The sequence below is a fragment of the Sturnira hondurensis genome, unplaced genomic scaffold (assembly GCF_014824575.4).
Source record: "Sturnira hondurensis isolate 20B ecotype Veracruz unplaced genomic scaffold, ASM1482457v3 Scaffold0009664, whole genome shotgun sequence".
NCBI lineage: Eukaryota > Metazoa > Chordata > Mammalia > Chiroptera > Phyllostomidae > Sturnira > Sturnira hondurensis.
In genome coordinates, this window is record NW_028082295.1 from 282770 (window position 1) to 296431 (window position 13662).

The following is a 13662-nucleotide window of genomic DNA, read 5'->3' on the forward strand; positions in this document are numbered from 1 at the left end:
AGGGCCTGGAGGACATTCAAACTTAGATCTCATTAGCTCCCACATTAATTTCACCACCTCCCACTGTTAGCAGTACACATGAGACATCCCACATCTTTATTAAACATTATTTGATGTTTAATTACTCTGTTATTAAACCCAAAATTCCAGAGCCAAAACAAATTTGACCTCTTGCCCAAGGGCATCATCATTTTCTTTTGCTCTCCTTGCAAATTTGAACACAATTAGAATGAGCATTCCAAAGCCTAAAAGAACATTGTGACAAATCATTATGTGGCAGGGAGATGTTTGTCTGGGGCAGTGTTTCATGGATTCATTTCAGTTTGTCTGTGTCAGCTGAACGGTAGTTCCTAGCAAAGACATTTACTGACTCAGCTCTGAACATGACCCACCAAACTCTTTTTCCCCTCCTGCTGATTTTTATAGACCCCTATGGTCCACACCCTGACCACACACTGTCACTCATCAGATTCTCTCTAGTTGACTCATGTTTACACTGTGCAGTCTGTATGCTTTATAAAGGGGTCCTATAAAAGGAGTCTTAACTGATTGGAATATAAGTTCCAAAGATGACAAGAAGAATACGCCATGTTAGGATGACCCTCCTACCCAGATAGCATGACAATTTTTATTTTGTAAATTCCTTGCTGACCAAATAATATTTTTGTAAATTTACATAACAAATCTTTCTCCTGCCATTCCTTCATTGCTATGTCAGCAATCCCCTGAACAATGAATCAGCAGATGTTGTAGACCGCTCTGCCTGGTTTTAGGAATTGTATCTGTACCCCTTGTGGCTAAGGGCGAGGGATGACCTTTGGAATGCGAGCTGCAGGAGACAAAGCTTGTCTCTGGTAGCAAATGCTGCCTCAGTTCCTCTCCCTGCCTCCAAAGCTTGGTTGGAAGTCAATGACGGGTAAGACCCCTCACAGCAGGCAGCAACCTAAGCCAAACTCGATCACTTGGGAGGCTTTCATGGAAGGACTCAGAGAAGCTGCAACAAAGAGCAATGGACTCTTGCCCCCTCGCAACACCTCCCCTCCCGCTTTGTCAAAGCATGAGTCCCCACGTTCTTTGGGAGAAGTGCTTCCTGGCTCTAATCCCCTTAAGCCTGAATACCTGTTGGGGAGAGATGCAGCTCCTTGACTTGCTAGAGCATGTCCCGGGGAAAAATCTGGCATCACAAAGACTTGCTGATAAACCTGTGAAATCTTCTCTGCTAAGAGTGCTTTCATTCGTACAATAAGGGTCCGAGAGAAAATGAGTATGTCTTCCAAAGTTTCTACAACTTTCTTCCTGACAGACACTGACTCAGACTCTGAAGCCCTCAGATATCTTTGAAATGTTATCTACTGTTTGATCCTTGCCGCCCTGTATTCCTGTGTATTACAACCCAATAAAAGGCTATGGAGGAAGGTGCTCCAGGCCTTTTTCTCCTTGGAGAAACTGGCCAATGCTGGCCTTTGTCTCCCCTGATAAACTGGCCACAGCTCACTTCGTCTCCCTAAGCAGATCTGTTGTGTCTCGGCCACATTCACTTTCATCCATGGCACACGGAGGGAATCGCGCGAAGCCGCCCCCACAGGCAGACCCTTAGAAAGGGGACCATGATCCAACAAGCAGATCAATACCTCAGTGTTGACCTTAGAGAAATTTGTGATATATTTTCACAGGGTCGCAGGAGCTTGCCAACATGGTCTCATCTTGGTTTCTTTTCAGAGTCTGGCTCAGTGAGCCCCTAGCAAGCTTCAGGAAGCACGGCTACTTGGGAAAAGCACAGGAGTAGTGAAGGTTAAGGATGGGCCTGTCTACCTTGCCTTTGCGAGATCAAGAAATGTGCTAGGGTGTGATGAAAATTTCTTAGATGAAGGGAATCAGGATTGTAGAAGCAGGCAGCTTTCACTGTCCATTTCCTTTAGAAAAGGGTTTTTTTCCCTCCTCCAGAGAATGAATTATTAAAACCTAAATGACATTCCCTGAAGGGGAAGAATTAAAATGTGAAAGTAGTGCATTCCTAGTAGTGCATGTCCCTCTCAAGGGACAAAGGGAGACCAGTAAGTATCAAGCATTGTAGTTCATCAGTGACTGTTTTTCAAAGTTACCCACTGGGCCTATAAAGGCTATACAAAAAATTCAAAGTGAAAAGAGAGGGAAGAAGAAAGCTGAGGAGTAACAGACTGTTTTTGTAAATAACATTTTATTAGAAGACAGCCGTGCCCAGGCCCTACTGATTCTGTGACTGGTTTGCACTACAGTGGCAGAGCTGAGTAGTTGCAGAGACTGTATGGCCTGCATCTAACATGCTTTCTAAAGGTAGCTTTTTGCAGAAAAGCATTGACAACCCCTGTTTATGGAGAGCAACATACCTTTCCGTGGATGTTTCATGCAGCCTCCTTGGGAGACCCAGAAGTGAGCTGTTAGTTCCCAGGAGTCCCTGTCCCCTTGTGCTTCATTACTGTCCTACGTCACTGCTAATACACTGTATGACCCAGGGCCAAAGTGGTCTGAGAAAATAGTCCCTCTGCCATTTTCTAGTTCCTCTTTACCAAGGACCACAGCTTCAATCAGTTGCATAGGTGGCTGTGAGAAAAAAAAATGTTCTAGAGCTTTTAGGGCAAAAATTTCACCTGGGTAATAAAAAAGTCTCTTGCAAACCTCTGTTTTGTTCTTCAGTTTAATTAAAATCAATAGGTATTATAGGGGGGAGGGGAATATAAGGGGGCTAAGTGGCAATGGAAAAATACACTAAATTTATTTTGTTACTTTTCTAAAAAAAATTATGTACACATCCTGGCTGGTGTGGCTCAGTTGGTTGCATGTTGTTCTGCAAGCTGAAATGTCACTAGTTTGATTGCCTTTCAGGACACATGCCTAGGTTGCATATTCAGTCCCTGGTTGGGGCAAGTACCAAAGGCAACCAACTGATGTTTCTCACATATATCAATGTTTCTCTCCTTCTCTTTCTCCCTCCTTTCTCCTCTCTGTAAATAAAAATAAATGAAGTTTAAAAATAAAAAAAAATTGTGTACAAATTGGAAAAAATAAAGTCAAAGATTGTTCATTGAGGGCCTCCTCAGTCATTTCTACCTAGGTTTATTCCATTCCCTTTTTCTCTTTCCTCACAACTTCACAACGACCTCAGTTTCTTTTGAGCTATCAATAGTCACTCATGGGCAGGCCCACCATCCCAAGCACCAATGTATGTATGCGTCTGTCTTTCTACTGTGCCTACACACACATGCAGGGGTGCACTACTCCCACTCTGCTCAAAGGCATTTTATAGGCTTAAGTACCAGTTTCTACTGCTAGTTGGTTAACTCAATGTCATTTCTGATATTGTGATTGAATAGTACCTAAAAATTCTCGATGACTTATTTGTGCCAAGCAGTGAGCTGAGGCTTCCTCATTGATTCCCTCATTTCCTTCTTACAGCCACACAATGAAGAAGGCCATGCTATTATTCTCACTTCACAGATGTGCATGAGGGCTAGGAGCACAAGGTCACACAGTTACTGAAGGGCAGACCAGGCTTTCCCCAGGGGGCTGCTGACACCAGGTTACAACTGCATATTCCTCTTTCCAGATATGGGTACAGGGCTAGGAGCTCTGAGATCCAGTGTGTCCCAGAAGCAGATGTGGCACTCTACTAAGTCTCTGAGAACTTCTGGAGTCCACCTAGTGCTTGTTGGCCTTGGTTGGTTAAATTTCCCAGCTGGTCTGCTTCCTGGCCAAGTTTCTTTATCCCACTCTGCTCAGCAGTCTCCACAGCCTCTGATTGCTGGTAGCCACCAGTGATCTCTGGAAGTGGGGGAAGGACCACCCACATTTGGGTACCTCTTGGCTGCTAAAAGCACACTTCCTACCAATACAGTTGTCCTTTCTGTGATTAGGAGCACTTCTCCAAAATCTTAGGTCCAGATGGCCCCTTTCACCTCACAGTAACTATCCTGCTATGTGGAGAGCACATCTATTGACATTCAGAGCAGACAAGAATTCACCTGCCTTAGCAGGGCTCAGGAGCATAGTGGAAATGTAAAGCTTAATACAGTTACATGAGATAGTTTGGAACTCACCTTGAGGCCTTTTGTGTTTCAGGTAGCATGCTGGCCCTTTACTGCACACATGCATGCAGAGCTACCTCTCATTTATGCCTCACACCCTTTCTGCTTGGTCACTGTTAGCCTCACATTAAGAATGAGGAAAACAGAAAATCATGAGGTTTAAGGGATTTGTTCAAGGTCATAGAGCATGTAAGTTGGAGTTGAAATTTGAATCAGGCTAAATCTGAAGTCATAAGCCCATATATCCTTGGCAGTTCAAGAGTGGGGAAGAGCCACCTGAGTCAGCTGTAAGGAGATATAACCCAGGGTGGCAGGCTTTGTCCACAGAGTCTTTCTGGGTGGTGCTTCCTGGCTTTTCATATGAGGATACTTCTAGCCAGCCCATTTCACCCACAGAGCTGAATGGAAATAACATGAAATTATACTTTTTCAGGGTTTTACAGGGCTAACAGTTGGCAGGGGAGACCTTGGCCCTTTCTGAAGAGAACTGGTTGTTTTGTCCAAGTGTATTTGACTTTAGTCAATAGCTCCAGGACACACAGAGTGTTTGTTTTAATTTTTATTCATCAGTACTTCATCAAGTACTATTACTCTGAATTAACCATAGTCATTGAGAGATCTGTGAAAGTCAGTGTTAGGGAGTCACATGGGAATTCAGATAAGGTTTGGCCCTGGCTATGTCCTTCCTGTCCTCCCTCTCTGATCCCCTCCCTCCCCCTCTCTTCTTTATTCCTCACACATTTATGGAGCACCCAATGTGGGTAAAGATAGATTATATCAAATCTTTGTCATCAAAGGAAAGAACTCAAAATCAGTTGAGTGTCTGCTATGGACCAGACTTAGGTTGGGTACTTCCATATGTGTAAACTTAAGTTCATTTTGGAATCATGGCTGTCTGCTGAGGTAGGTATTTCTCATTCCTCTTATGTAAACCTCCTGAAGATCTGAATCTTCCTGTACATTCAGAACAGAAGCCAAACTTCACCCAGTTTTCCTGATATGCCTCCCCTCACTAGCTTCATCCACCATATTGGCCTCTTTGCTGTTTCTTGTCCTTCTTCTCTCTGATGGGCTTTCCTCCAAGTATCCCCATAGCTCACATCTCTCAGGTCATAGTGCAAATATTGTCTTATCAATGAGAACTTTCATGACCCCTGAAACACTAAAATGAGACTCTTACCCACCATAGTGCTTCCTATGCCCCCACCGAGTCTCCTTTATTTTTCTCCACAGCAGTTATAACCAGGTGGCAGACTATATGTGTATTTTCTTACCAAATTGATTGTGCCTTGCTCTTTCTCCCCTGCCTGTCCCCACCTTCACCATATAAGCACCATGAGAGCAGAGGCTTTGCCCATTGCCCAGGTAACCAGGGAATATCATTTTAATTCCTGAACACCACACCTGGACATCATGTTAATGCTTTGGTGAATAAACTTTGTCACCTCCTCACAGCCACATGCCCTGTCCATGGATCATACCTCAACAGTGTTAAGATTCAGTTTTTCCCAAACTGATCTCTAGATTCAACATAATCCCAAAGTTGTAGCAGGCATTTTTTTGTAGAACTTGACAACAAATTCTAAAATTTACAAGGAAATACAAAGGCCTACAATAGCCAAAAATCTTAAATAAGAAAAAAATTTAGAAGGCTCAAATTACATTCATATCAAGAATTCCTGAAAACCTAAAGGAGTTAAGACTGTGGAACTGACATAACAATGTACATGTCACAGAGTCAGCAAATACAGGTGAGCTTACCTACAGAGCAGGTCAGTTATGTTTCTAAATAATGTGCTTGATAATTTTTCAGGTGATGGGCCTCTAAGTTTAAAGCAATGGTTCCAATTGTTAATCTGCTCAAAATTCAATAATTATGTATAACAGTTTTAAAACAGGGAAAATAGAGTCATTCTACTTTTTTGAGGATAAAAATTGGATCTACAACTTTAAATTTAGGGATATGTGGAAATGTAACTAACATACATTTTAAAAATAAGTTTATCACTACCTCATCCAGGTGACTAAGGTACATGACAGAGATGTACCTTGTTGCCCCTTATGTGTCCCCAACTGATGACCTGGCCTGCAACCCAGGCATGTGCTCTGACTGAGAATTGAACTGGCTAAGAATCGAACAGGCCCGTGCTCAATCCACTGAGCTTCACCAGCCAGGGCAGAGATATACCTTGTTAACACCCTTGATATTTCCTGATGAGAAGGACACTTTACTTCTAAGCACTTCCTCCTAAAAACCCACATGCCACTCTGACCATGAGAAAGACATCAGACCAACCCAGATTGAGGGACGTTCTACAAATGCTCCTCAAAATTGTCAAGGTCATCAAAATCAAGGAATCTAAGAAACTACCACATCTAAGAGATGCTGAGGAGACACAATGATTGAATTTAATGTGTCCTGGATGGGATCTTGGAATGGAAAATGAACAGCAAGCAAAAACTAAGAAAATATTAATGAACTATAGACATATTTAATAATAACATCAGTAGTGGTCCATTAATTGTGACAATAGTTTCCTACTAGTGTAAGGTATTTATAATAGGGGAAGCTGGGTGCAAGATATGTAGGAACACTCTCTAATGACTTTGCATTGACTGTAAATCTAAGATGGTTCTAAAAAATAAACTTTGGCCAAGATGGAGGCATAAATAGATACAGTTTGCCTTCTTGCACAGCCAAAAGGACAACAACAAATTTCAAAATAAGAAATAACCAGAACTGCCAGAAGGTAGAATTATATGGAAATCCAACAACCAAGGAGTTAAAAAACGAACATTCATCCAGACCAGTAGGAGGGGTGGAGACAGGCACCCATGATGGAGAGGACGAGCAGCAATGTAGTCGCTGGAGTATCGGGGCAGGCAATGTGTTGGCTGAAGAGTGTGTGGTAACACATTTGCATGTGGATAAACCAGGAGGAACAACTGGGGAGCAAGACAGACTGTGCAACCCAGGATTCCAGAGCAGGGAAATAAAGCATCAAAACCTCTGTCTGTAAAAATCTGTGAGGATTGCAACAGCAGGAGAAATTCCCAGCCTCACAGGAGAGTTCCTTGGAGACACCCACAGGGTCCTAGAACATACACAAAACCACACACCCAGGAATCAGCACCAGAAGGGCTCAATTTGCTTGTGGGTAGCAGCAGAAGTGACTGAAAGCCAACAGAGAGCCAAGCAAGAGGCATTGTTCCCTGTTGGGAAATCCCTTCCCAACATACAATGCCATAACACAGCAACATGGGTTGCCACACCCACATAAGGATCCACTCCTTACAGTGGAACAGGAGCTCCGAGACAAAAAAGATGGCCCAAATAAAACAACAGATGAAAGATCCAGAAAAAATACAATTAAGCAGTGAAGAGATAGCCAACCTATCAGATGCAGAGTTCAAAGTACTGGTAATCAGGATGTTCACAGAAATGGTTGAGTATGGTTGCAAAATAGAGGAAAAAGTGGTGGCTATGAAAAGTGAAATAAAGGGACCCAATATGAAGGGAAGGAAACCAGGATTCAAATCAATGGTCTGGAGGAGAAGGAAGAAATAAATATTCAACCAGAACAGAATGAAGAAACAGGAATTCAAAAATATGAGGAGAGGCTTAGCAAGCTCCAGGACAAACATAAATATTTCAAAATCTGAATCACAGTGGTGGCAGAAGAAGAAGAGGAACACCAAGAAATTGAACACTTGTTAGGGAAGTATAACTTCCCTAATCTGGCAAAGGAAATAGACTTTTAGGAAGTCCAGGAAGCCCAGAGAGTCCCAAAGAAGTTGGACCCAAGGAAGTACACATCAAGGCACATCATAATTACATTAGCCAAGATTAAAGATAAGGAGAGAATTTCAAAAGCAGCAAGAAAAAAGGAGACAATTATGTACAAAGGAGTGCCCATACAACTATCAGCTGATTTCTGAGAAGAAACAATGCAGGCAACAAGGGGCTGGAAAGAAGTATTCAAAGTCATGAAATGAAAGGACCCACATCCAAAGTAATTCTATCCAGCAAAGCTATCATTTAGAATGGAAGGGCAGATAAAGCGTTTCGCAGATAAAGTCAAGTTAAAGAAGTTCATCATCACTAAGCCCTTATTATATGAAATGTGAAAGGGACTTATCAAAGAAAAATAAGATAAAAAATACAATCAGTAAAATGACAACAGACTCACAACTATCAACAATCAAACCTAAAAAAAAAAAAACAAAAACAAAAATGAACTAAGCAAACAAGTAGAACAGGAACAGATTCACAGAAATGGAGATTACATGGAAGGCTGGGGAAGGGTCGAGAGTAGGGGAGAAGTTACAGGGAATAAGAAGCATAGATGGTAGGTACAAAATAAACAGGGGGAGGTTAAGAATAGTATGGGAAATGGAGAAGCTAAACAACTTACATGTATGACCCATAAACATGAACGATGTGGGGGATGCTAGTGGAAGGGAGGTGCAGAGTGGAGGGTAATAAAGAGGGGGAAATGAGACAACTGTAAGAGCATAATTAATAAAATATTTTTAAATAGTTAAATACAAAAAATAAAAATGCTGATTAAAAAATAAATAAAAATAAAAAATAAAGCTTACTTTAAAAAATAAGTTTATCCTGTGTGTTGGATACTACATACACCCAGTAAGTGGAACTGAATGGAAATTCTGTAAATACACATACAAGATCACATATGATATTTGACAAAAGTGCCAATGCGATTTGATAGGGAAAGAAATGTCTTCAATAAATGATCCTAGAGCAACTGAGTATCGAGATGGAGATGAAAAGAACCAACCTTGACCATTGTCTTACACATAAAATTTAACTGCAATAGACAGCAGATCTAAATGTGGAAGCTAAAATGCTAAAAAGCTTCAAGAAGAAAATATACGATAATTCTTCATGACACTGAGGGGACAAAGATTTCTTAGGTTACAACATCACCAAACATAAAAATATATAAATTTTACTTTATCAAAATTGAAAACTGTTTATTAAAGACACCCTCAAGATAGTGAGAAGAAGCCCAGCCACAGGCTCAGAGAAAATGCTCACAACACACATATCTAGCAAAATACTTTTTAAAATTTTATTTTATTTTTTAAAATTACTTTATTGTTGTTCAATTACAGTTGTCTGTATTTACCCCTCACAACTTCCCCCCCACCCCAGCCAAACCCACCTCCTTCCCTTGCTTCTACCCCACCCCCTTGGTTTTGTTCATGTGTCCTTTGTAGTTGTTCCTGAAAACCCTTCCCTCCATTATCACCTCCCACCTCCTCTCTGGTTACTGTCTGATTGTTCTTGATTTCAGTGTCTGGTTATATTTTGCTTAGCAAAGTACTTGTATCCAGGAGAGAGAAACTTCTACAAATCAATGTGCTGTAGACATTCACCCTAATTTTTATATTTTTTCTATTTATTGATTTTAGAGAGCAAGGAGGAGAGAGAGAGAGAAAAGTCAATTTGTTGTTCTACTTAGTTATGCATTCATTGGTTGCTTCCTGTATGTGCTCTAACAAGAGACTGAACCCACAACCTTAGTGTTTCCAGATGACACTCCAAAACTGACTTACCCTTCCACTGCTCAATTTTTCAGAAAACAAAACAAAATGAAACAAAAGTAGAGGAAGAAGGAGAAGAAGAAAAAAGAGGAGGTGGGAGGAAGGGAGGGATAGAGGAAAAAAGAAATTAAGAAATAAAATAGGCTTAATGTGAATGGACACTTCATAAAAGAAGCCATGTGAATGGCCAGTAAGTCCTTGAAAAGATAACCAACTCTATAGTTATCAGAGAAATGCAAATTTAAATCCTAATGAGATCCCACAACACACCCACTAGAATGACTAAAATCAAGAAGACTGACAATACCAAGCATTAGTGTAAATGAGGAGCAACTGGAACTCTCAGACATTACTGGTGCACTTTGTAAAACAGTTTGTCAGTTACTAATACAGTATAATGTGGCTGCCCTCTGATCCAGCAGTTACACTCCTAGGTGTATACCCCAAGAGAATGAACTTTTATTTCCACCAAACAGTTGGATAGGACTTACTAGTGGGGATGTTAATTTTGGCCCCAGGTGAAGGCAGTGTCTCTGCCCACCTCCTCCACTTATAAAGTTACTAGTTTTCTTTTGTAATTAAAAAATATCTTGAGGAGGTACTTTGAACTGTGCAAGTACCCTGATTCCCCTCAAAATTTTTCCATTAATTTAAGTGTTCATCAGTGGATCATACCTGCAACAATTACTACTATGGGGTACTAATGGCGATTTTTGTTTCCCTTATTCCTTTTCCATTTATTAAGTAGATTTTTGTCTTCTGTAAGGGACACCTGCCCCCATATTATTTATTTGTTTAATTATTTATTTGTATCAGTATGGGATTGTGAATGTTTAGTTTATTCCAAAATCTATTATTGCTTATATAATCTATCATTACTTATTTTGTTGCTCAAATAGTTCCAGGATCCTTTCTTTGCCAGGCTCTTTTTCTCTACCTCTTATAATTATTGTCAGTTATTATTTCTTGAGTGTTTAGTTGCTAGATGCAAATGCCTACATCTAATTTGGGGAGATGTAGTGAGGCTTAAAAAAATGCCGAATAGTTTTTATTACAGAAAAATTCAATGAAACCAAGAACTGGAAGTGCACCTAAGAAATGAACCTTACTGGGGGTGCTGGGTTTCCTCCCTGTTCCTCTCCACACCTCTCCAACCCTTCTCTCCACCCTCCTCCCTGCCCCAGGAGCCTTCCTGCCTCTGCCTTCTGAGTAGTATGGCTAGTAGGGGATAGAAGCATAAAATTAAGGAGGCCTGAGAGTGACATGAGGTATTTATTCCCTTGCCCCCCCTTCTTACAAAGTTCCTTTAGCCTCTAGAGTATATGCTTATGCAGAGTAAAGACTACAACTTCCCTCCACTGTTCAGTCTGGGGGGTAAATCACATCAATGGTTATTTTTTGGCTCCAAACAGCATCTTCTCTATCTTCATTTAAGCTCACTTTCTCTTCCTTGGTACTGTAGTAAACACACACACACACACGCACACACACACACACCTGTTCAAAATCCTTCTCATTGGAAACTCTTTATACAATTGAGAAGAGTTGTCACCCCTTAAACTTCTGTATTATTTCTTTACCCTGGCTTCCTAGGACTGACTTTCTTCCCTCTAACCCTCTTCCTTGTGTACCATTGGGCCTTTCCAGCTTCTCCACATTATGAGGTAAAAGAGTGACTCAAAAATGTGAGGGGGAGGTACACCCACGTTCATAGCAGAACAACTCACAGTAGTCAAAGGTGGAAGCAACTCAGTGTCCATCGATGTACAACTGGGTAAACAAAAGGTGATATACATTATTCAGGCTTTAAAATGAAAGAACCTCTGACATGTTATAACATGATGAACCTTAAGGACTTTATGCTAAATGAAAATAAGCCTGTCACAGGACAATTACTGTGTGGTTCCACTTAATGAGGTCCCTAGAGCAGTCAAATTCATAGACAGAAAGTATAATGGTGGTTGCCAGGGGCTGGTGGTGGGGAAATGGAGAGCTAGCCTCTAATGGGCAGAGTTTCATTTTTCTAAGATGGAGAGTTCTGGAGATGGGTGGTGGTGATGTTTGTACAACAGTATGAATGTACTTAATGCCAGTGAACTGTAGATTTAAAAAATGATCAATTTTATGTTATGTGTACTTCACCACAATTTTTATGTAAAAAGCCAAAACAAAAAATATAGTAAAGACATGGGCTACAGTAAGTGTGTCAAAACAATACGTAGATGGAGCTTCTGCTGCATGTGCTACTGGGTAACTTGGCTTAGGTGCCTTTTCTCCACACAGATCAGTTGAGCACCATGCCCTGTGAGAGTAAAGTTGCAAGTGGTAGGGTAGCCTCTGATGATTTTGGGCTGCAAGAATATTCCTTGATTGTTGCTTAATTTTCATACTTATGTGCCTTAACTATCTAGAGAACTGTGAGTGCCCTAAAAGAACAACTGTGGACTATACTCTTCTGGGGCTCCCATTCCCCCAGGCTGCACTGTAAGAGAAGTTTGTGTATTTGAAAGAAGAGATAAATCAGTGCTCACCTTTAGAATGTCATGGGAAATCTTCAGATTTAAGGCTGAGATAACAGGTACTTCATTCAGATGGGTCAAGATAGCAGCTCTCAAAGTGTGGTCTGGGGTACCCTGGGAGGCCTGCAATGTCAAAACAGTTTTCCTAATATTAACACATTACCTGCCTGACATCTGATGAATTCATCACCCTAGTAGCTAATGGAATAATTGCTGTATACTTAAGATCTCTCAGCTTTTATCCATGTAAACAAAAGCTCTTTCAATTCCTCAAAAATTTGTGAGTATGCAAAGGGTTGCTTGGACCAAAAGGTTTGAGAACCTCTGGACTAAGGCACATGGCTTAGGCAAAACTAAAATGAGATCAACCAGAAAGACCTGCAAGAAAGAGCTAGAAGCAGATAGTAATCATTTGTTCTCTTTTGCAGAAAAAAAACGCATGGAAAATCTAATGGATGAAGATGAGAAAGACAGGGCAAAGAGGTAAGAGGAACTATCGTAATGCCTCAGCAGTGTCTGTATGGCTGGCCACTCTGAACCTGGCTTGTCTGCACTCGGTATAGATGTAAGTACCAGCAAGAAGAGCCGCAGGGACTGGCTTTTCTCCTTGGCACCCATTCTCCTTGAAATACTGCAGTGCTCTGTTAAAAAATTAAGACAAGCTACCTCATTTTTGCTCCTTACCCTGAAATTACTCCTTGTCTGGGACTTGCCAAGTTATTTTTAATGTGTTCTTCTATGAATACATTATATATAATATGGTCTTGTTGACTTGGGTCTACTTTCAAGGCCTCTGGTTACTGCTTTTCCAAGACAGACACTGCCTAGCATAGTAGTGAGATTGGAGCCAGGCAAGCCTGGGTTCAAATCATGACCCTGGTGTAAGGAAACAGTCTAGCTTTGAGCAATAACAATAATAATCATTCCCACACACTGAACATGCAGTAAACACCATCTCTGTGTTAAACATGTTCAGATATGCCCTGGCTGGTGTAGCTCAGTGGATTGAGCATGGGCCTGCAAACCAGACAATCGCAGTTCTATTCCCAGTCAGGGCACATGCCTGGGTTGCAGGCCAGTTCCCGGCAGGGGCCAGTTCCCAGCAGGGGATGCATGAGAAGCAACCATACATTGATGTTTCTCTTCCTCTCTCCTTCCCCTCCCCTCTAAAGACAAATAAATAAAATATTTTTAAAAAACATGTTCAGATGCACTATGTCACTTTCCTCATCTGTAAATGGGGATATAGCAACCTTGTGCTGTTGTTGGGTTAACTGGAAATACTAGCTTGGTAGCTGGTATATCAGAGCTCTTCTAATCCTGACCATGCTTAATCACCTCACTAGACATTTTTAAAATATATTTTATTGATTATGCCATTACAGTTGCCCCCTCTTCATTCCCCTCCACCCTGCACATCCCCTCCCTCCATCTCCCCCCCCTTTAGTTCATGTCCATGTATAATAAGTCCTTTAGCTTCTACATTTCCAATACTACTCTTACCCTCCCCT

At 41.2% G+C, this 13662-nt stretch overlaps 1 protein-coding gene across 1 annotated transcript in view; it reads left to right on the forward strand.

The window, feature by feature from the left end:
- The first annotated feature begins 12585 nt into the window (after positions 1 to 12585).
- Positions 12586 to 13662, forward strand: part of NPAS2 (neuronal PAS domain protein 2) — a 112752-nt gene continuing 111675 nt past the window's right edge. Inside the window, exon 1 of the mRNA XM_037057267.1 lies at positions 12586 to 12634. Within this exon, the coding sequence (XP_036913162.1) occupies positions 12591 to 12634 (44 nt within the window). The 5' untranslated portion in view covers positions 12586 to 12590. The remainder of the gene's footprint in view (positions 12635 to 13662) is intronic.